This window comes from Cavia porcellus, unplaced genomic scaffold (assembly GCF_034190915.1).
Source record: "Cavia porcellus strain 051 isolate PalLab524CR breed Dunkin Hartley unplaced genomic scaffold, mCavPor4.1 scaffold_30, whole genome shotgun sequence".
Lineage (NCBI taxonomy): Eukaryota > Metazoa > Chordata > Mammalia > Rodentia > Caviidae > Cavia > Cavia porcellus.
The window spans coordinates 42,579,643-42,601,734 of NW_026947513.1; the positions used below are offsets into that span (position 1 = coordinate 42,579,643).

The following is a 22,092-nucleotide window of genomic DNA, read 5'->3' on the forward strand; positions in this document are numbered from 1 at the left end:
TCAGATTCTAACTCCATTTTGCTGGATATTTGGAAATGTTATCTCACAGACACAGGATATGGAAAAATGCACAAATTTTTTAGACAGAAAGTTAATTCTTAACAACACTCAAACTTTTTTAACCTGGTACAGTACATTTTTACATTAAACAAAACTCTGTACTTCAACCTTTACTGCCAAATAATCTTAATAAAGAAAAAACTTTGCTCTCCAGGTGTGGTGATATACACCTCTAACGCCAGCATTGCAGAGAGTAAAGCAAGAAGATCAATTTAAGGCCAGCATGGACTACATAGCAAAAGCTAGACTCAAAAAAAAAAAAGGGAAAGAAGAAAGGGAGTACAAGCTTTGCTAAGACGTTCAAATGTCATATGGAACCTATTTTGTAGTCAAAATTTTAAGTGGGAATACTAAGACCGTAGGTTTTTCTGGTTTGACCTATTTGTCCTTTCATTCAGACAAACAGTCCTTAGTACTAACTAGAAGAGTCAGTAGAAATGTTAAGATATTTACATATTTGCTACGCATGAATGATGCCCAGTTGTTTAATACCTGAGGATAACCTAAATATTCATCCCTACATAACCTGTATTTTGCCCTCCGATGGCCTTCCAAAAACTAAAGCTTAATATTTAGGTAAGCCAGGAGGAGGGTTGTAGGACCCTAAACACCCATAAGGTTAAAATGAGGTTGGCATCTGTATAGCCATTAATGTTCTTACGTCATCCTCACAAAAATTTCCACCCATTGAAATCTATAGACAAAACTGAGTATGCCCTCTCTCCAGTCCCTATCTGGCCCACAATAAGAGTATATCCCGGATTCTGCCAGCTAACTTGCTATAATTTCCCAAAGACAGCCCTGCCATCATGTGTCCCCGATCCAAGTAGGCCTGGGTGTTTGGGGGAGATAACATTCCTAATGATTAAGGCAACATTTGTAGTCCCAAGCACAAAACAGCATATGTCCCTGTAGGTTATCTGCCATCAATACTCCCCTAGGATCATTTTCACATAAGCTACCATGATTGGCATGGGATATTAGTGCTGAAAACACTAGAGAAAGATAAAGGATGCAGGTGAGTGTCATCAAGCCAACAATTTGTTCTCTTAGCTATTGTTAAATTTTCAGAATCATTCCTATCTTACCCATGAGAATAACTTTTTTTGTTTCTGGGTCCTTTACTTGCGTTGGCTGGAAAGGATCTCCTACGGGTATATCCAAATTAAGCACTAATTCACTTTCTGCAAAAGAAATACCAATGAAATACAAACTATTTAAAATTCTTCTTAATCATAAAAAAAGCCCAGTACAAAACACAGCTACTCACAAGTTGTAGAAGAAAACTGTCAGGGACTTAACAGTCTCTTCTAGTTAACATACAACCAATAAATAAATTTTAATTAAAAACAATGACTTATACAGAAGCAAACACTCAAACTTCCTATTTTCTGTAAGGCCATTAAAGTACATCAACTCTTAAACTCTTGCATCACTGAAAGGATAAATAATGTTCTGCATACTCCCTAAGAGAGCTGGAATTATGCAATGAACTATAGAAAGAATTCAATTAAAATGTCTATGATAAGCACAGTTTGGGTTTGAAATTTCTTTTACCTTACCTTGAGTCATTTACTAAAAAGGAAACATTTTACAGAACACTATTAATTTAAGTGAGTAAAATTAGCTTACTTTCAAAATTTGAAAAGAAATGCCCATTAAAAAGTAAATTTTACCTATAGCATTGTCAGCAGTTTTTAAGGGATATATTTCAAACTGTTCTTTTCAAACTACTGTATCATTTAAAATAAAATTTAAAAGTTACTTTTGTAATAAGTTCATACTTCTTTCCATGTTATCGAGACAGATCCTTTTCCTATCTTCTATTTTGTTGACTTTTCCCACATTTTCTCTTGCCTTCCTTTCAGTCGTTACTGTTTTTGGGGATAGTATTCCACCAATCACAAATCCTCCTGAAATATAAAAAAAAAAGATAAAATACGTCTGGGAAAGTAAACAGCTTAAAATAAACACTTTAAGTACATTGCCTTTCAAAGTAGCAAAGAAAATATTACTGTCATTACATTCTACAGCTAGTAATTCAAACACAAATAATAGCCAATTTCACCTATATTTTGTCACCTTAAATCTGGAACCACTGACAGAAAAAAACAGGACTGAATGGCCCATTATTTGTTTCAAATAAACAGTCATTGGTGAAGGGTTAAAAAAAGGCAAACGTATAATGAAATATAAATAGTGTAAGCCACATTTGAATGTCCTTTAGTTTATCAAAGGGAAGAAATTACTTTAAGAGAACAATAGACTTCCTTTCTTGCCTACCTATCATACTGTAGAAAAATATGATAAGAAAAAATGAGTAAGAATAATTTTCTCATGTTCTAACCTGATCATCATTTATCCAATTAGAAGCCTTGTTAGATAATACTAAAATAACAATACAAAGCCACAGAATCAAACAGCTACCAAAGAGGGCAGAAGGAAAATCAGTAGCAATAAGACAGTGCTGGATTTGAGTCTATTATTGTAACATGTTTAGGTGGTGATGACTAAATGAGGAGTATATGTAAACATGTAAGACAGAACCTGGCATATGGTAAGCATACATAAGTAATAGCAATCTGTATTACTTTCTAACAGACATTATAGTATAAATTAGATTTTACCTGATGCTGTTTCGTGATAATCTACTCGCTCCCCTCGCCAGTATTCCAAAGGTTTTGAACGTATTCTCTTGGTCCTGCGAACACCTGGTGTGTTGGACGGTAACACTGTAAAAGGATGCCAGATGAAAAGGTACATATGTAAATGTTTACTTGGTTAAGACTTAGTACTGGAAAGGTATTTTTAGAATTTCTTTTTAGAATGAATGCTTCTAGACAAAAAACTAGAAAAAAATGTGTGATAATCATTTTAAAAATAGAAAATTTAGGCCTCTAGATTGGCTGACAATATTAAAAGTATCACATATTAAATCCTGTTAGCTATATTATCAAACTCCTATGTCCTTATCTATCTTTTGTTTGCTGGTGCTACCCAATCTGAAAGTGGCTTATTAAAATCTGCATTCTGATTCTGGGAAGATGATTGAACAATAAGCAGCAAAGTAAAAAGCTTCTCAGAGAGAAACAGCCAGATTCTGGAATATAGCATTCTAGAGAAGACCAGAAGAAAGGAGATGGATTTTCTTGATCCAGGAATAAACTACAGTGAAGAAAGGAAAGGAAAGGAAAGGAAAGAGGGAAGGAAAGAGGGAAGGAAAGAGGGAAGGAAAGAGGGAAGGGAAGGTAAGGGAAGGGAAGGGAAGGGAAGGGAAGGGAAGGGAAGGGAAGGGAAGGGAAGGGAAGGGAAGGGCAGGGCAGGACAGGACAGGACAGGACAGGACAGGACAGGACAGGACAGGACAGGACAGGACAGGACAGGACAAAAAAACTTAAACAGTAGGCAGGAGCCAGACTCCCTTTCACAAGAGCTGGTTTCACTGTGTGCCAAGCACCACTAGATTCCAGAGACGCATGGTCATAGTGAAGTTGGGGGTTGGCAAGTCTGAAGGCCTCAGCAAGAAGACACAGTGGCAGAGGAGAGAAGTAACCAGAGAACTGTACTGGCTGGCAGTGAGTGTCGGGGACTCAGTCCTCCTGCTGGAGTAGGCGATTGGCTGGGCACCATTTTAGACTCAGACAGGATAAGCCCAGAACCAGAACTGCAGCCAGCTTCATTCAGCCACTCTGAGCAGAGAACAGATTGGTGAAAACTGCTTGGACTGAGTCGCACTCATGTGTGATCCAATAGTCAAGGCCAAGTTTTCCCTAAAGCTATCCCTAGTCAACCCCAAACATGCAGCACACACTAGCTGGTGAAGACTCCTAGTGATTAACCAGCTCAGAAGGGACAGGCCAGCCTGCCTCACCTCTGCTTATACCCAAGTAGTCACCAGCAGATTGGAGAAACCAGCAACTCCTAGCCAGCACGTTTCAGAGTAATTATAACCAATACATCAAGTACCAGAGACCGCCTTACCCACTTGTCTGGAAGAAACCAGGAACATGACAAGAGGAAGAAACGAAAGGCAGTCTCCAGCCTCCAACCCAAGCAGTACTGGCCCAGGAGAGGTAAATACAGAAGAGATCAGGAGTGGCACACCTGCAGTTTCTGAAGCAACAGCATCTAACATAAACAAACAACTTCGTGAAACTACAAAAGAACTTAAAACAGAAATATAAAAGGAAGATATGAGAAAAATAATAAAAGAAATGCTAAGCACCTCTCAAGAAGACACAGATGGAAGAATAGAGGATCAGAGAAGAAGGAGGGAAACCCTGGATGGAGAATAGAAAAAAAAAAATTTAAATACATGAAACAGATTGAAAGAGCATACCAGCAAATTAAAAACTCCATTGAAAGCTGGCAAAACTGCTTGAAAGAAACTAAAGACAGACTATCAAACCTTGAAGACGGATTTGTAGCTTCTGATCACGAAAGGAAAGATCTCTTAAAATAACAAGCAACCAGGAATTAACAATATAAAGGCTAGAAGATGACAAGAGGATCTATAACTTAAGAATAAAAAATGTGAGTCTAAGTGATTTTCACCAATCTGCTCTCCGCTCGGAGTGGCTGAATGAAAGTGGCTGCAGTTCTGGTTCTGGACTTATCCTGTCTGAGTCTAAAATGGTGCCCAGCCAATCGCCCACTCCAGCAGGGGTGAACACAAAGAAGCAGGGGTAAACACAAAGGAAATACAAAGACTATTTACAGAAATAACTAAAGAAAACTTCCCAAGCATAGGAAAAGGAAATGATATTCAGATATATGAGGCATACAGAACTCCAGTCAGCTATAAACAAAATAGATCTACACCTAGACATATAATAATCAAGATCCCAAAAATTCAACACAAGAACAGAGTATTAAAAGCTGTCAGAAAAAAGAAACTGATCAACTATAAAGGAAAACCCTTCAGAATCACGGCAGACTTCTCAACACAAACCATCAAATCAAGAAGAGCTTGGAGTGAATATTCCAAGCACTGAAAGAAAATAACGTCCAACCCAGAATGATGTACCCTGCAAAACTATCTCCCAAAATTAATGGAGAAACAAAATGCTTCCATGACAAAAAGGAACTGGAGGAGTTCATGACCACCAATCCAACCCTACAAAAAGTACTGAAGGGCATTCTAGAGAGAGAGAGAAAAAGAGACCATGGTTTCAAGAACAGCAGCAGAAGAGGGCTAATGAATAGGACAGACAGTGGAATGAAGGGAAAAAGTAGACAACCAAAAGCAGAAAAATAGCATGGCAGAGATGGTTGGCCATAATCACTAACAAAAATGGCCTCGATACACTAATAAAAAAAAAAAAACAGAGTGGATCAGGAGATAGGCCATCAATATGCTCTATGTAAGAAATATAATTAACCTGAAAGAGGGTTTATGAACTGAAAGTGTAAGATGAGAAAATAATGCTCTATGTGACAGGCAACCAGGAAAAAGTGGGGGTAGCTTGTCCATCAGGTACAGATTGGTTGGAAAAACGTAACACTTTTATACAATGGAGAAGTACTCAACTATAAGGAAGGAAAACCTTGAGGCTCTTGTAGGAAAATGAATACAACTTGAGATCAAACTCAGGGGTAAAAAGATTCACAATCCCTTAGGTAAATAGCGGGTTGACTCCCTAATCTAAAAACTAAAGGAGTTGGTGGGATACAAAATGTACAATGCACCCCACGCCCCGTGAAAGTGAAAGGGGAGGAATTACCTAAAAAAGGAAGGCAGTGGACATTGTTAATCTTGTATCATGATTTGAAATCCAAATTGTTTTCATCACTGTTTAGTTTGGTTATATGCTGTTCCAGTTTGTCTACTTGTACTAGATTTGATGGCATGGACAGCTATTTCAAAGACAGCAGGACATACATGGGTAACCATTTTGATTTCTTATTAACTTAATCTGAAGTCCTGTATTGCTTTTGCTGTCTTGTTTTGACTGATTTTATGTGAACCTGTTTTGTTTGATCACTGTCTTGTTTTGATTGATTTTATTCGAATCTGTTTTGTTTGATAGTATCAAGTCCCAGGGTGTAACCAATTACTTAGAAGACAGTAACATTCATTATGATGCCCATTCTGGTTTGACTATTATTTTCTTTTGAAGTACTATAATGTCTCCAATGTTTTATTTTTATTGATTTTGTTCTGTACTGTTATGTTCAATTTTATTATGCCTGATGATATGGGCAATTCCACTGAAGTTAACAAGAGATATTACAGTAACCATTGCTGATCACCGTGTATTTTCATTTTAAGTCACATACTATGCCCATCCTTTTGCTTTGACTGATCCCGTTTTGTTTTCTTTCATTTGGTTTTATTCTCTTCAAAATAAAGAAAATAAAAAATAAAATAATAAAATCTGCATTCCTTTTTCTATTCATTCTTTTCTTTATGAGTGTTACTTGCTATGTTGCTTGGTGCACAAGAATACGATTTTTCTACCTTCTTCATAAACTACTCACTTCATTGTATGTTCATTGTTAACATGTTCAACAGTTTTAATCTTAAATTTTACTCTTCTTTAGCTAATATTAAAACTGTATTTTGTGGAGTTTACATCAGCCCACTTAATTCTTTAAAAATAGGCAAATGTTTTTTAATGAACACAATTTGACGTATTACTTAACTAAATCCAAAGTCTCTAACTTATTAGAGGAATTCAGACTATTCACATTTTCTGAGTATAATAACAACATGCTCTCCTTTTATTCCATCTCACTTTATATTTGTTATTTATATCTAGGAGTTTTCTTTCTCTCTACTTTAATTGGTTGAATGACCATTTCTTTTACAATCTCTTCTTGATCATGTCAAAGATTTGTTCTATTTTTCACTCTACTATTGATACTTTTCTCAAAAGTATCAATAGTACTCAAAAACTAAACTCTCTTTTCAATAGAACTCAAAAACTAAACTCTCTTTTCTCCATGATTACATCAAAGTGATAGGCCCTAGGATAGGGACTTAGCCCAGTGTTAAGAGCATATGCTGGCATGTACAAGATCCTAGGTCCTATCACCAGCACAAACCCCAAAATATTAGATCCTATCTCAGTTGTTACTTAGATCACTCTCTCCAATTTCTTTCCCTCTGTATTTTGCAGAGGTGATTTGAGGCCTCTTACCTAGCCCAGCTCATGGCACTCACTTATTACCCACCACTCTCACTGAAATTCCAATAACTTCTCCATGAGATTAAAAATATGAACTTTCTGGACTGAGAGATCTGAGAAAGGGCTTCGCTATAGTATACAATATTTTTTTTTGGTACTAGGGATTGAACTCATGGCCTAGTGCTTGCCAGACAGGCGCTATGCCACTGAGCCAAATCCCCAGCTACAGTATACAATATTATGTATGTCACTTTAATTCATCTATTAATTAATTCAAATAACATTTCCTCTACTAAGGAAAAATTAAATTTAAAAACATTTAATAGCATTTGCTTCAATGGGAAATATTAAAAGAATAAATGTACAAAAAATTACAAGTTAATCATTACCTAATTTGTGATGCATTTTAACTTTATTCCAGGGTGCCACTTCAAATCTTTCAACTCTTAAGTTATCTGCAAAATGCAAAAGATAATACCATGAGCAGTAGCTATTAACTCCATACTTACTTAAAAGTTGTTACTTGCTTAACTTCAGTAAAAGTATTTTAAATAATATTTGACCTGACAATATGCTTTACTTTTTTTCAATGTACAGAAATAAAAACTATATATATAAACATATTTAGATAGCATAATTGTTTAAAAAGTAATGAAGAGCAGACAGGTTTTCCACTGTTCATGGATGGAGGAAATAAGTCACTGTAGATAAAAATTCAGGACATGTTGTTTTGGGGCTTTTGATTTTCTTGTAGTTGTTTGTTCATTTCAAGTTTTTCTTTTCTGTGTTTTTTTTTTCCTTTAAAATAAAGAAATTTGAAAATATTCCACAGAGTTCTATAAATATTCAAAGTATATCCAAAAAATATATTCACATATATGATCAACAAAATAATTAGCAAGTATATATTTTCTAAATACAAAATATTCTCTTTTTTAAATGTATCTGGAAATATTACAGAAACAGCTTACACTAGAACATGAACACACATACCAAAAAAAATTTAATACATTCAAGCAATAAATAATACAGGCAAAGTTGTCTAGAACAATAAAATAAAACCAGAGAACATTAACACAACTTCTTAAGATAATAGTCAACACTGTGAATTTAATATATACCAAATACATTGATCTATGGGATTGGAACTAATACCTCCATTTTACAGATAAGGAATCTGAAGTTAAAAAACATTGACATATCTTCCTTGAATAAAATAGCTAGCTAGCACATGTACAACTGGATTTAATCCACGACCTGGATGCTGCACAATGATTGACAACTCCTGGGTCAAAGAAAAAGATCACTGTAATGTATGAGCACAGTCCAACCACACTACAGTGTATCACACATTATAAAATGAAGTCAAAACTGTACTCTGGAAAAGTCACTGCTTCTTCTCTACAAAACTGTTGATAAAGCAATAATAATCATAGAGTTAATATATATATATTGATGCAAAAAGAGAACAACACTAAATCTAAAGTCAGGAAAAATAACTAAAAAAAGGAAAAAGAATTAGTGAACCAAGGAAAGAAAAAAGCAGATTATATGTAAGCATACATTCTTCAGGGGCACAAAAAAAATTATGAAACTCTAAGATGTCTTTTAAAAAATTTCAGCATAGAAAGTTTCAAAACTATTCAAAATAAGAGAAAAAACTATAAGGAAGCCTAATATGTTGCATCACTCAACTTCAATAACCATAAATAGATGGCTAATCTTGCTTCTTTTATGCCTTCATTAACATAACATTTTTAAATGGTTGGGATGAGACATTTTGAACACCAATATTGCTTTATGCCCTACTTAAAACTGTCATTCATTTTCTGTCCCTCTTTCAGTTACAAATCTCTGTTTAGTAAGCTTTGGAGTACACACATTCGCCATGAGTGAAAGCTAAAAAAATAAAACAACACACCTTACTGCATACCCACATTGCCGTTAAAAAATCAAGACAGTAAAAAACAAACAGTAACTTACCTAAACTTTCCTGAACCTCATTATTCATATCAGAAATATTTTTTCGAGACTTTAAATAATTCTTCAGCCTACAAGGTCCACTTAAAGAAAAAAAAATTGTATTTTTATAATATCCATATCTAATGTATCTAAGCTTAATGATCATTTTTTCCCCTAAACTGTCATAGTTTTCTTTCTTATAAAATCAACAATGATGTTACGGGTCACCAAGAATACACTTAACTTGCTGCATAAAACAAAGGCTACAATTTAACATTATAACTGATGGCCAGACATGGTAAATACTAAATTTATAACATTTTAAACTAAACTCATAGATAAATTATATGGTTAAGTCTAATGACAAAAACAATTATATTTACAGTAGCAATTATAGGAAAAAATGAAAAATCAGCATTATCTTAATCTTACAAAAAGCTACAGTACACACTAAATGGAATGTAAAATGTCATCCACAAACTGTCACAGATGATCAACTTGACCCAGTCCTAGATACTCTCCTATTATGAATCGAGGATAAGCTTGCCTACAACTCACAAAAGTAAAAACCTTTAATCATCAGTTAAACCTTAGAATTTGCTATCATTCATTCATTTTAAAAGGCTTTATGACTTCAGACAAAATACACATAAGCTGACTTGTGCAGAATTAGTGGTTGTTTTAACAATATATCTGTAAATTCTTTAATAAGCATCCTTTTAAGATATGGAACCTAATTCCCCTCACTTAAGATATAGTATGGATTTCTGGTGACTTGTAATGAACAGAATATAGAAGTGACTGTACAACTTCACAGATTATGTTACTAAAACTCCGTGCAATCTCCATCCCAGCTAAGCTTTCTTCTTTATTTTATTTTTTTAATCAGTACCAGGGATCGAACTCACAACCGCCTGCTTGCAAGGCAGGTGCTTATGCCGCTGAGCTAAATCCCCAGCCTCCTAAACTTTCGTCTTAAATTACTTGCACTATAGGAAGTCATCCTCCACACAGTAAAATACTGAGGTCTGTTGGCTGAGTAAGCAACTAGGGCCTTCAACCAACAGCCACATGTGAAATCTTACAAAATGGACCTGTCAGTTCAAGTCAAACCTGCAAAAAACTGTAAACCAAAAGACATCTTAACTACTATCTCCTAAGAATCCTAAAGCCAGAAGTGCTAGCTAAACCTCTTCCAGGTTTTTGATCCACAGTAACTATGAAACAATAAATGTTAGGAAGCCATTAATTAAATTAAAATTGAGTTTTGGGTTAATCTGTCACATAACATTCACTACAGTGAATAAATCCTTTTATCTTTGAATTCATGCATACCTTTCTTCCAAAACTGAAGTTTTATGCTCTCCAGAATCCAAATTAGACTCTGTTGGTGCCGCACATGTATCTTCTTCGTTGGTCTGAGACTGTAGGTGAACATTCTGTGTGCACATAACACCACCTCGATCTTTGGAGTGTTTGGTTGTTCTATCACTGTGAAAAGTTTAACATTTTATATTTCTTCAAAAAAAAAAAAAAAAAAACAGAGAAACAATACACAGGAAGGTATATAAACAATATAATATTGGGTAGAACATGTATTGGCTGACTATGTTCACGACCTAAAACTTAACAGCTGGCTAGGTAAGGAAACAAATTCTAGCAGTTCATAAGATTAATAATTTGGAAATTTTTGATGAGAGAGGTGGTGCGACCTGGTCCAAGAAGGAAGTAACAAGGCGAAGGAAATGGGAGAGATGAACGATAGGCAGTTTGTGGTGCATACTATTCAGTTAATCTATCAGTTTACTGGTAAAATCATGTTCTTTAACATTCCTAGTCAGCCTATTTGCGAAGACAATAGGCCCTTGAAAGGACCCAGTTCACCTCTCTGGTAGTGCTCACATGATCAGTTAGCCCAAAATATACGCAAGCAAAATATTCTATTTTGAGAGTTTAATTTTAGAGGTTTTAAGCATATACTTCTGAGTCCTATATCATCAAGAGTCAAAAGAAATAAAAATGACCACAAGAGAATGCTACGAACAACTTTATTCGTAATAGAGATGAACGAAACTGAAAAACACAAAAAAGTGATTTTAAGAAATAGCCTGAAAAGATCTACGATCTGGTATTTAAAAATCTCCCCACAAAGAAAAGTTCCCCAAATGGTTCCACCGCTCAATTCTATCAAGCATTCGAAGAATTAATATAAATTCTAAAATTCTTCCAAAATAAAAGAGAAAATATTTCCCAACTCATTTTACAAAGCCAGTGTTACTTTTATACCAAAGCTAGACAAAGATATTGCAAGGAAAGCACACTATAGACCAAAACTCTCAATAAAATACTAGTGAATCAAATCCAACATTTCTTTTGTAGGTATGAAAAATGGTCAGAAAAACCTAAAATTTCAGGATTTACATGAAATACCGTAGGCACAATGATGACATACAAATATATTTTAGGACATTCTATTTGTTTATTTCAGTGCATCCTTAGCACCTTGCTGTTTCTCGCATACAGTGTTCTCAAATATTTTTTGAACATGTGCTATAGCAAAAAGCAAAAACACAAAAAACATAAGCTCAATAGGTTGTTAGGACTGATGAGAATCCTTTAAAAATAAGCGAATAGTAAAAAAAAAAAAAAATGCTAACTATTAAGAAGAAAATTACTGATAAGCCCCTAATCACTAATCTCAGTAATCATTTTCAAAAATTTTATACTTAAAAAATTACTATGATAATTTTATGCTATGTATCTTTTATCACAACTTTTTTAAAAAGGATGCAACTCAGACAACAATCCTTTTTTAAATACTCATAATCTTATATGCCTATATATTACCGCCATTTTAATAAAAGGTAACAAATTCAGAGCAGTACTTTGCCTGGGTGCCACTCAGCTAATCCAGAGCCTGGATTTAACAACAGTTTGTTATAACGCAGAGTCTTTCATGCTAATACTATCTATGAATGATTAAATAACAGACCAGCTCTTAAATGCCAAACAATAAAAATAAGTATATTGAACACATGTAGAATATTACCTGGAACTATCAAGATTTTTTTCCGTAGTCAGGTCTGCCTCACTACTTTCCATTGGCTCATTCTGGGGACAACTGGAAACTTCATGGTCAGTAATACCTCCAGAACCTTTAACATTTGAAAACTGTTGTACTCTTGAGTTGCCTTGAGTAGATGCCTTCTGCTTTTTTGATTGAACAGTTTTCTTCTTAGATGACTGATTTGTTTTCTCAGCAAGTTTTTGTCTACTGCTGTGATACAATGATACATCATTTCTGGGTGAATTGCTATGAACAGGACCTGGAGGATTCAATCAAAATTTAAAAGTTACGATATTATCCAGATAATCCGGCTTAGTGAATAAAATTGTATTTATAGTGGGGCCTCAGTTCACAAATTTTGTTCTATGATTTTAGAAAAGTTGGGCTCATTTGTATGTGGGACAGATGGTCACAGTCATGTTTGTCACCTGATACAATTTGCAAAAAACAAACAAAAGGTACATGGCGGACTCTCGAGTTCTAAGTAAGCAAGCGGGCGCCATTGGTTCCAGATGTTGGGCGGCCTGAGCTAAGTCGTCACCCCCCCCCCCCCCGTCCTCCCCTCCAACCCGGGGCCAGCTAGTTTGGGACCCTCGTTTGGCCCCAGGGAACTTCGCGGCTTCCCATTGCATTGGACAAGTGTGGTGGGTCCTGAGCCGGCCTGCAATGGCCTCCCTGCTCCCAGCTGTGCTTGGCGGACTCTGGAGCTCTAAGCAAGCAAGCAGGCGCCATCCGCTCCAGAGGCTGGGCTTGAGCAGGCCTGCCCAACCCCCAGTGACCCTCTCTCAATCCGGGGAACTGGGTGGCTAGAGTCCCAGGAGCTGAGGGCATATAACAGGATTTCCAGTAGACCCTGGGGAAGCCTTGGAATAACGCTTGAAATACTTGAAACACAGAAATATAGGAAAAGGACAAAACAAAAGACCAAATTACAATCTTAAACCTCCAGCCCACCCCAAGAAAACTTAAGAGCTATGTACATAGAAGAAAATACATGCCATATAACTGAAATATCAGACATGATAGCAACTGAAATAAAGAAGCAACTCCAAGAAGCTTTAAATGAATTCAAACTAGAAATAATCTATCAGGTAAAAGAAGAAATGATAAAAGAAATGAAGGTGATGCTGAATGTATCTAAAGAAGACACAGTTAAAAAACTGGAGGAACTAAACAAAAAGATAGAATCCCCAGATGAGCAATATAAGAAACAAACAGAATACATAAAGCAGATGCAAAGAAATATACAGGAAATCAAAAATTCCAGTGAAAGCTGTAAAAACCACCTCAATGAAAGTGAAGTCAGAATTTCAGACCTCGAAGACAAGATTGCAGCTAGTGAACAGGAAAGGAAAGATTTTTTTAAAAATAACAAGGAATCAGGAAACAACAATTCAACAACTCCAAATAGCTGTAACCAAAATAAAACTACACCCAGTCATATAATAATCACCATCCTAGAAATCCAACATAAGAATAGAATATTAAAAGCTGTTAGTGAGAAAAGACAGATCACCTAGAACAGACTGGCAGAATGGATCAAGAAACAACATCCAACCATAGGCTGTCTGCAAGAAACCCATCTAACTCAAAAGGATACTCATAGACTGAAAGTCAAAGGATGAAAAACAATACTTCATGCAACAGGAACCCAAAAAAAGCAGGAGTAGCCATTCTGTTTGCAGACAACGTGAACTTTAAACCAATAAGATCAGAAGAGATAAAGAAGGTCAATACACAGTTAGGGGAAAACTTAAAGAGGAAGAGATAACTATCTTAAATATATACGCACCAAATTCTAGAGCACCCAGTTATATAAAACAAGTATTAACAGAAATGAATAACCAAATTAGCAGTAACACAATTCTAACAGGAGACCTTAACATACCATTGACACCAAGGGACAGATCAACCAGATAGAAAATCAGCAAAGAAATAACAGAACTGAATCACACCTGTGAACAAATGGACTTGATAAACGTACACAGAGTGTTCCATCCAACAACATCCGAATACACATTCTTCTCAGCAGTACCTGGGTCATTTTCTAAAATAGACCATATATTTGCTCACAGAACATATTTATGCAAAAGAGTTGAAATTATCCCTTGCATGTTATCAGATCATAGCGCTATGAAATTAGAAATTAATGATAAGAGATACTGCAAAAACCCCAAAAAACAAACAAAAAACCACAAAATTTGCAAACCAAATTGTAAACAAAAGTATTCATGAACCAGTTAAAATACATACACACAAAGTAATTTCATAGGCTAAATATTTTCACTTTAAATTTATAAAAACTCATTAAATTCAAATTTAGAGACATGTACCAGACTGATTAAATCCATGATAATCTCAAGCAGCCCTCTCTGAGTCTTCCCCACTAGTCTTGTGATCATCCTTAGGATCTTGACATTCCTCAAGGTTCCAGCTTCAACTTTACACACTATGTACTATCTCTGTCAGACCTATCTCCAAATAGCTTTAATAGCTAACTGCCAATATCAACTGATATCTACCTATCATTGTTCCCTAAATCAGTCTCTCTTGCTTTACTTTCTCTTAATGAAGAGTAAAACTACCCAGCTGTCTAAATCACAAATCTGAGTCATTTAAAACTCTTGCTTCTTCTCAGATCAATCACTAGATGTTTTAGTCCTGCTTCTCAGTTGTGCCTTCTTCACACCCTCCTGACTGTCAACAGTTTGCCTATTTTATTAATGACCGCTCTCATATCCCCTTTCCCTAAGAAACCAAAAAAGTCAGAAGTAATGAATTATTTGCAGTTTCTCTAAAACACTGGCTCTCAAAAGACATTCCTCAGACTGGTTAGTATTAAGTTCAACCTTTGATTACAAAATAAATTCTCAGGTCCTATTTCAGACCTGCAGAATCAGAACCAGGCAGAGAGGGCCCAGTAATGTTCTCAGACAAGTCCTTCAGATAATTGAGGCACATTACAGAGAGAATAAATAAATAAATAAATACAGACCAAACTTGCACATGCTATTTCCCCTTGAGACCCCCCATTCTTTCTCCCCCTGCCATCCAATTAGGTAGCTCCTCATTCATCCTTCAAGAATCTAAATGTTAGGCTAGCTCTCTCTCTCACTTCTCTGATCATGTTCATCACACATCTGTTTATCACTATCCCTCTCCTTAAGCAGAGTGACAGACAAAGGCACTGACTAGTGTTTTACCTCATGTTCGTAATGCCTAACAGCAGCAGCATATCACTTGTAAAGCAAAATAGTAAACTCTGGTGAAAATTTTAAGAAAGCACTCACTTTCGAGGTCATTCAAGTAAGAGCCTGAACTCACAAGATCCTAAAACCAAGTGATTCTTAAAGATTTTCTGCTTCATTTGTATTACACTAGTCCTAGCCCTGCATACCATTCCTGCCACACAAGCACTTAGTATTTTTTGTATATTCATATACACAAAAGGGCAGCAGTGCCACATATGTGTTACATGCACAATATCATGTTGTTTCCTGAACTTCAGATTTCAGTTTCTATCAGCTGAAGGATTTTGGACTATACGAACTATGAACACTTCTTTGCTTTCATGACTCTAAACTTGTTCAGAAATCCAACATGTTTTTCAGGACTGTTACAGTTTTTTGCTAAGTTTCAGAGCACATTTATCCAACTGCTGTAAGATTTTTATTACCCATTTTTATTACCCATTTCAGGAAACTTGATGATGAAAAGCTGGCTCCCCAAAGCAGTAATATAGTAGTAGTTAATATTTCAATCTACTACCTATATTGATGGCATATAATCATTATCAAAATTCAAAGCAGAGGAATTAGTACTACCAAAAGAGAGGAGTCAATTTGAACTCAAATTTGACTTCAAAATCCAAGGAAGCCTGCAGTGAGTAATAATTGTTATCAATCAAAGATCCCAATAATTCACAACTGTTCCTGTTATTCAGTAATTCATAGCAACGAGCCGTCACATATGTAGTCTCATTGCTGATCTGAGGACCTTCTTAGTATATCCAGGAGGATGTTATCTAACATATAAAAACTTGAACTTTTCAATGTTTCTCAAATCTTTTTCTCTCAAAAACAAACAAACATCCTGGGAGTTGTGGCATATGCCTGAATCCCAGCAGCTGGGAGGCTGAAGCAAAAATTTCCTGAGTTCAAGGTCACTGGGTTACACAGCGAGTTTAAGGGCAACCTGACTACACAATGAGACCCTGATTCAAAAAATCAAAGCAAACCTACCAATCTGTGAGTAATCCCAGGCTTTCTCTCCATCCAACCCATTAGTACCCCTTCCTTTTACATTCTTCAAAAAATAATTCTGAATCCAATTATTATTATTACCTTCACCATCCTCCTAAAACTAGTCACAATGCTTCCACTTTTCCCCAGACCAACATTCCTCTCCCACTGCAGTTTTCAACCCATTGGGTCTGCCTGTCCAAATTTACCTTCTGATTCACTCTGCTCATGCTGCACAGTTCTTCTCCATCAGGTCACTTACAAATACTACTGCCTTGGTACGGGAAGCTCCACTCTTAGCTGTCTCTGTGTGGCTCCCTCATACATAAGTTCTGAAAGGTCATGATAGGCTATCATACTAACTGTTATAAAAATAATATGCTTTGCTAACCTCTTATCCATGCCCATTCCTGTCATCTCCTTTCTATTTCTATCCATTATTTTATTTTTCCTATTACCAACACACGAATTATTTATCTATATTGTCTTCTCCCATTAGAATGTAAGTTCCATGAGAGCAAGAACCTTTTGTTTTTGAGCTTCTTTTTCTACTGCAGTATCCACACACCCAGAACACTGCATGTTGGAACATCTAGGAACTTCCTTATAATTGATTTAATATTTCTTTTCATGATCAATTTAATTCTATCCTATTTTTCTGTATAACGCAATGTAAGTGAAACATAAACTTGTCCAAAAATGATTTTTGGGAACCACTCAATAAACCTATTTTAAATATACTTACTTTCCTCTGAATGTACCACCCACCAATCAGATGGACGCCTGGAAACTCTGTGACTTCTTGTGACAAAGGAAGTTGTTTCTTCAGGTTCAAGTTTTTTCCGCTTAGACTCACTGGAAAAATGCTTCTTTCTGGATTCTTTCCTATCTTTTTTGGTTCTACATTTTGTTTTCATATTTTCTATAATAAAGAAAGACATGAAAACCTACATTGAAGAAAATTTAAAGGTCTTTAAAACTTTATCATAGGTTTCTTTTTGTATCTGTCCTGAAGTCACATGTTTTTAAAAGATTTCTAACTTTCTGTCAATTAAATGCAAACTTTTCAAGTTGTTTGGTAATTCTTATATACGTCTAACCCCCCCAAAAAAAACAAATAAAAAATATATTTGGAAAAAAATGTTATTCTTCTGACTACATATCAATGTCCTGAGTTAAAATAGGTAATTAGTACTTTTATTTTGAAACAATCTTTTTTTCAATGTCATTTTTGGAAGATGAAATTAAAACTGTGACTAAATCATAAACTTTCAAATGAGATAGTTTTGGATTATCCAGATTGGATCAACCAATGTTTCTCTAAAAGGTGAGATCAGAGAGTTATGAAATGATGGAAGAAGAGGCAAGGGAAATTCAAACATGAGAAGCTTGAAGTGCTGGCTTTGGTGATACTGAAGGACACAAGTCAAGGAATAGGGATGGCTTCAACACACTGGAAAAGGAAGGGAACTGTTTTTCTACCAGAAAGGAATGTGGCTCTGTCAATATCTTGGTTTTATCCCAGTAAAACTTCTGACCTGCAGAACTGTAAGATTAAAAAAAAAAAACGTGTGTTGCTTTAAGCCATTATGTTTTTAGTTTTTTGTTACAACAATAAAATAGTACAGCTGGTACAGCGCAGTAATTAATCAGAACATTGAATTTACTAACCAATCTAAAGAACATGAAAATTTGTATGCATAATACAAGAAGTACTCAATATGTTTCATATTTATAAGAAAGCATGAAGTATTATCTTTTCTTAATACTCATAGATTCATCAAAATTTTGCACCTTCAAATTTTATGAATTCACATTCTGCTTAAGGGCAGTAAGAAAAAAACTCTTGTAACTAAACCCTCACATTAGTCAGTCATTATGTTACATTTTCTTAAAGTGACTAACAACTAATTAAATACTAAAGCAAGCCGCCAAAAAAATAATCCAATTCACAGAATATGGGACAACGAAGACATTTACAAAAGACTTCCTCAAAACAGAAAAGGTGGCTATTTTAAGCAACATAAGGAAAGGCACAGAGACAAAAAGGAAATCCACCAACTGTTATGTTAAGACAGTATGTAGTCTATATTACTACTAAACCAAACAAGAATTTTAAAAATGTAGTAAAGTAGAATGTTAAAAAAAAAAGTTTATAATACTGTTGTCTTCCTCTCCTCTCAATTAGTAATACAGTATAATCATCTAGAAACCACATGTGTAAATATTGTAGCCAAAAACATATTCCACTTAGTTAATAGTTTTACGTACTCTACACAGGACATGTCCTGGATCTTCTCTTTTTTTCTTTTAATCTCTTCTGTGTGTTATCTCCTAGCATACAGGACTATCAAAAGTTAATTTATATTACACAAAAATATAAAGTGCCTAACACTTTTGATAAAGTGTTTTGTTATTACCTATTCTGAAAAGAATTCTTTTTATAAGAATTTTTCCGGGAGCCAGGATATAGTTCTGCAGTAGGCACCTGCCTGGTAAGAATAAGGTCCTGAGTTCGATTCCCAGTAACAAAAACCAAACCAAAACAAAAAACCAAAGAACATAAACTGACTTTTCTGCATCATAAGTTAAAATCAACTATACAATGATGATACAAACAGAGCTACCTACATCCTAGGTTTCTCTGGGACAATTCCAGATTATGTTTTGTCTTGATGTTCTCATTCTCAAAAGTCCTGATTGGGACAACAAATTACATGGTCACCCAAGACATAAACGCCTATGATATATTGCTTAGATAACTGTTCTCGGTGCTTCTACTTTAATCCTGTGCATCTAAATATCCTGAGTTTTTTCTTTAGCTTGAATTTTAGTAACTTTATTTATGATGCTGTTTTACTCACATTTTGATCACTAACTTGTTTATCCATCTTCCCCTTTCCAATTTACCTCTATGTATGCCGTCAATTCAGAATTTAAGCAAAAACCTTTAGAGTTGGAACTGAATCACACATCAAAAAGAAACTATAGGTTTCTGAGGCTCTTTGTAGACTTAGCTTTACTTACTAAAGTAAAGTAAAGCAAAGACATTAGAAACATAAAATGGTGGAATAACGTACAGTTATTATTTAATGCAAACACTTACCCACAGGAGGCATCCCTTTTGTGGCACTGTGATCATTTCTCATCTTCTCACAATCTTCAATAGTTCTTTCTGAATTTCTTGGTATCTTGTCTTGGGTAATATCTGATATATTTTCTTCTTCAGACTGTCCTGTATCAAGCTGTTCTTCAACTACGTTGGTCTTAAATTTTTTTTTCTGTTCTTGCTTTGCTGTTTTGTTCTTCCTCTTTCCTTTTTTTCTTTCAGCTTTCTCAGAATACATTTTTATAGATCTATGACTATTTTCCAATTTATCTATCACAGTGCAATTTATACTTCGCTTTTGTTCACAAGAAGGCTCAGATTTCTCTTCTGGGTGAGTTTTGTGTAAATATTTGTCACCTGTCAGAGTCACGGGCGATACACTCTGATGTTCTCTTGCCTTCTTACCTTGAAGAATGGCAGCACTCCCAGTAGAGGATACTGTATGTTGGTTCCAAGATCTACCCTTTCTTGGTATTGTAATCCAAGATTGATTGGTAAAACTTCTATCTGACTTATCAATTATAAATTCATCTTCTAACAACTTTGTATCACTTGGAGGTGATGAATGAGATGGAGCAGTTGATGTATGCCTAACAACAGAACTAAACACAGGATACATACTGTTATAACAGCTCAAAAAAAGTTTTACCTTTTTATAGTAAAAAAGAACCCATGTATTTTAAAAGCAGTACATGTTTCCCCATTATCTCTGAGTCTTACAAATTCCATCCTCCCTTTTCGGTTCACAGTCCTATTTATGACACTGATAGTATCACAGAAAATTAGAGCAGGGCAACTAATTTGACAGACGATATATATATCAGAGTTGTACAATCATAACTCAGCCATACTAACTTATAATCCAAACTGAAGTACCCTACTGTATATATTAAACTGTAAGGTTATAGGAAAGGTTTTTTTGGAGTCTGAATTTCTTCAGATCAAAACAAGGTGGGCAAGATTATTTCTGAAAACCTTCTATATGTACTATTTTAAAAGGACACTATTAAACTATAAGAGATCAAAGTAGAATTTCAATGTTTTTTTATGAACCACAGAACTTCACATTTAGAAGCATCAATACAAAGATGTTGAGTAAAAGAAATGTAAAAATTAAAAGCAAATCCGTCACAGTGGTGTAGAGAAGTAGGCTACACATACAGATAGCCCAGAGTATGCACCATAGCTGTCTGTCAAAATGTGGCTACATGAGATGATAAAGTGAACAGTGAAAATACAGAAAACAGAATAGCTTGAATAAGAAGCAAAGTCACATATTAAGCTCATGCCCTCACCCAAAATAAACCCAGAAACACTACTGCTCATAGCACAGGGGAGCCAAACAGTTTCCCACACAGGATTCTGTGATAATACAATAGACTGCCAAATCACTGGCACTGAATCCAATCCAAATCTAGAGGATTAGCCACCCTTTAGAAAGCATCAAATTTCCAGGAAAAGAAGGGGGACACAAGGGTAGCCCCAACTGGGCACTTGATCCAGATGCTATAGTCCAAGTCTGTTAGCACTGGTGGAACTCACCATAAAATGGCCCAGAATGCATGATGATAAGAGGAAAATAATTCCTGGTACGTGAGTACAGGCTCAAGCCCAGGCACAGACATGTAGCTACCTTGTGAAACACTAAAAAGTTTTCATGGAAGGGAAGAGACAACCACAGCTGAGCACTCACCCCAAACACTACTGCCCACACTGTAGCAGGATTCAGCCTATGTGGCTCTGGGCACAGAGAAACAGAAGAAATAAAGATAAATTCAGAGGCCTATACCAATTAGGATCAATGGAAATGAGTGGGAAGAGAAACAGCTAGAACTAACAAGGAAAAACCTCCTCCTCCTAACTCCTGGAAGCTACTAACTTTGCAGAGAGAGATCTGAGCAGCTGAAAAAGGGAACAGCAATTCCAGACATGGTGGGAAAGGACAATTTATGCCGGCAGAAAACCCTGGGCTGAAACTCACTAGAGGGAGAAAAGGATACTGAGAAAAACAGGTTGAGACTAAAGTGGACTAAAGACAGCAGGACTGAAATCAGGTAAAGCATTGGTTCTCCCTCCACAGCTACCTAGAGTCAATGCATAAGGCAGATTTGGTGATCTGTTTGCATTCTCAGACTCCCTTACTCGCTAAATGTGGCCTTAAATGTGTATTCTCTTTAAATGAGGTGAACTGTTTAATTTCTAACGTGATTTACATAGACCTACTGGGTTCTCTCTTACCAAAGGTTGCTTCTTGAGTCTTCAAGCATTGAGTTTCTGCAGGCAAAAACACACTAGTTCCAATACCTATAAAATCTCTCACACTTTCCACTTGTATTTCCTTCTCTTCTATACCTCTGCCCACCTCATATAACCTCTCAAACACCTTCTCCCTGCCCCCCATTCACTCATAAAATATTATTACCAATTTTTTTCTCCTTTTTGGTTTTTATTGTTACTTCATTTTATTTATTCCTTTTTTTCATCTTAGTTCTCCATCTGTATTACTTGTATTCTTTCCGCTTT

At 35.5% G+C, this 22,092-nt stretch overlaps 1 protein-coding gene across 2 annotated transcripts in view; it reads right to left on the bottom strand.

Annotated features, from left to right (window-relative positions):
- Cenpc (centromere protein C) overlaps window positions 1-22,092 on the bottom strand; it is a 79,998-nt gene that overhangs the window by 12,581 nt on the left and 45,325 nt on the right. For both annotated transcript variants that reach the window (XM_013145836.3, XM_063240396.1), the window contains exons 8-16: window positions 19,567-20,171; window positions 17,206-17,382; window positions 12,202-12,478; window positions 10,488-10,643; window positions 9,174-9,253; window positions 7,580-7,645; window positions 2,688-2,792; window positions 1,845-1,973; window positions 1,149-1,244 (exon numbers count right to left, since the gene is read on the bottom strand). In XM_013145836.3, coding sequence (XP_013001290.2) covers window positions 1,149-1,244; window positions 1,845-1,973; window positions 2,688-2,792; window positions 7,580-7,645; window positions 9,174-9,253; window positions 10,488-10,643; window positions 12,202-12,478; window positions 17,206-17,382; window positions 19,567-20,171 — 1,691 coding nt within the window. The remainder of the gene's footprint in view (window positions 1-1,148; window positions 1,245-1,844; window positions 1,974-2,687; window positions 2,793-7,579; window positions 7,646-9,173; window positions 9,254-10,487; window positions 10,644-12,201; window positions 12,479-17,205; window positions 17,383-19,566; window positions 20,172-22,092) is intronic.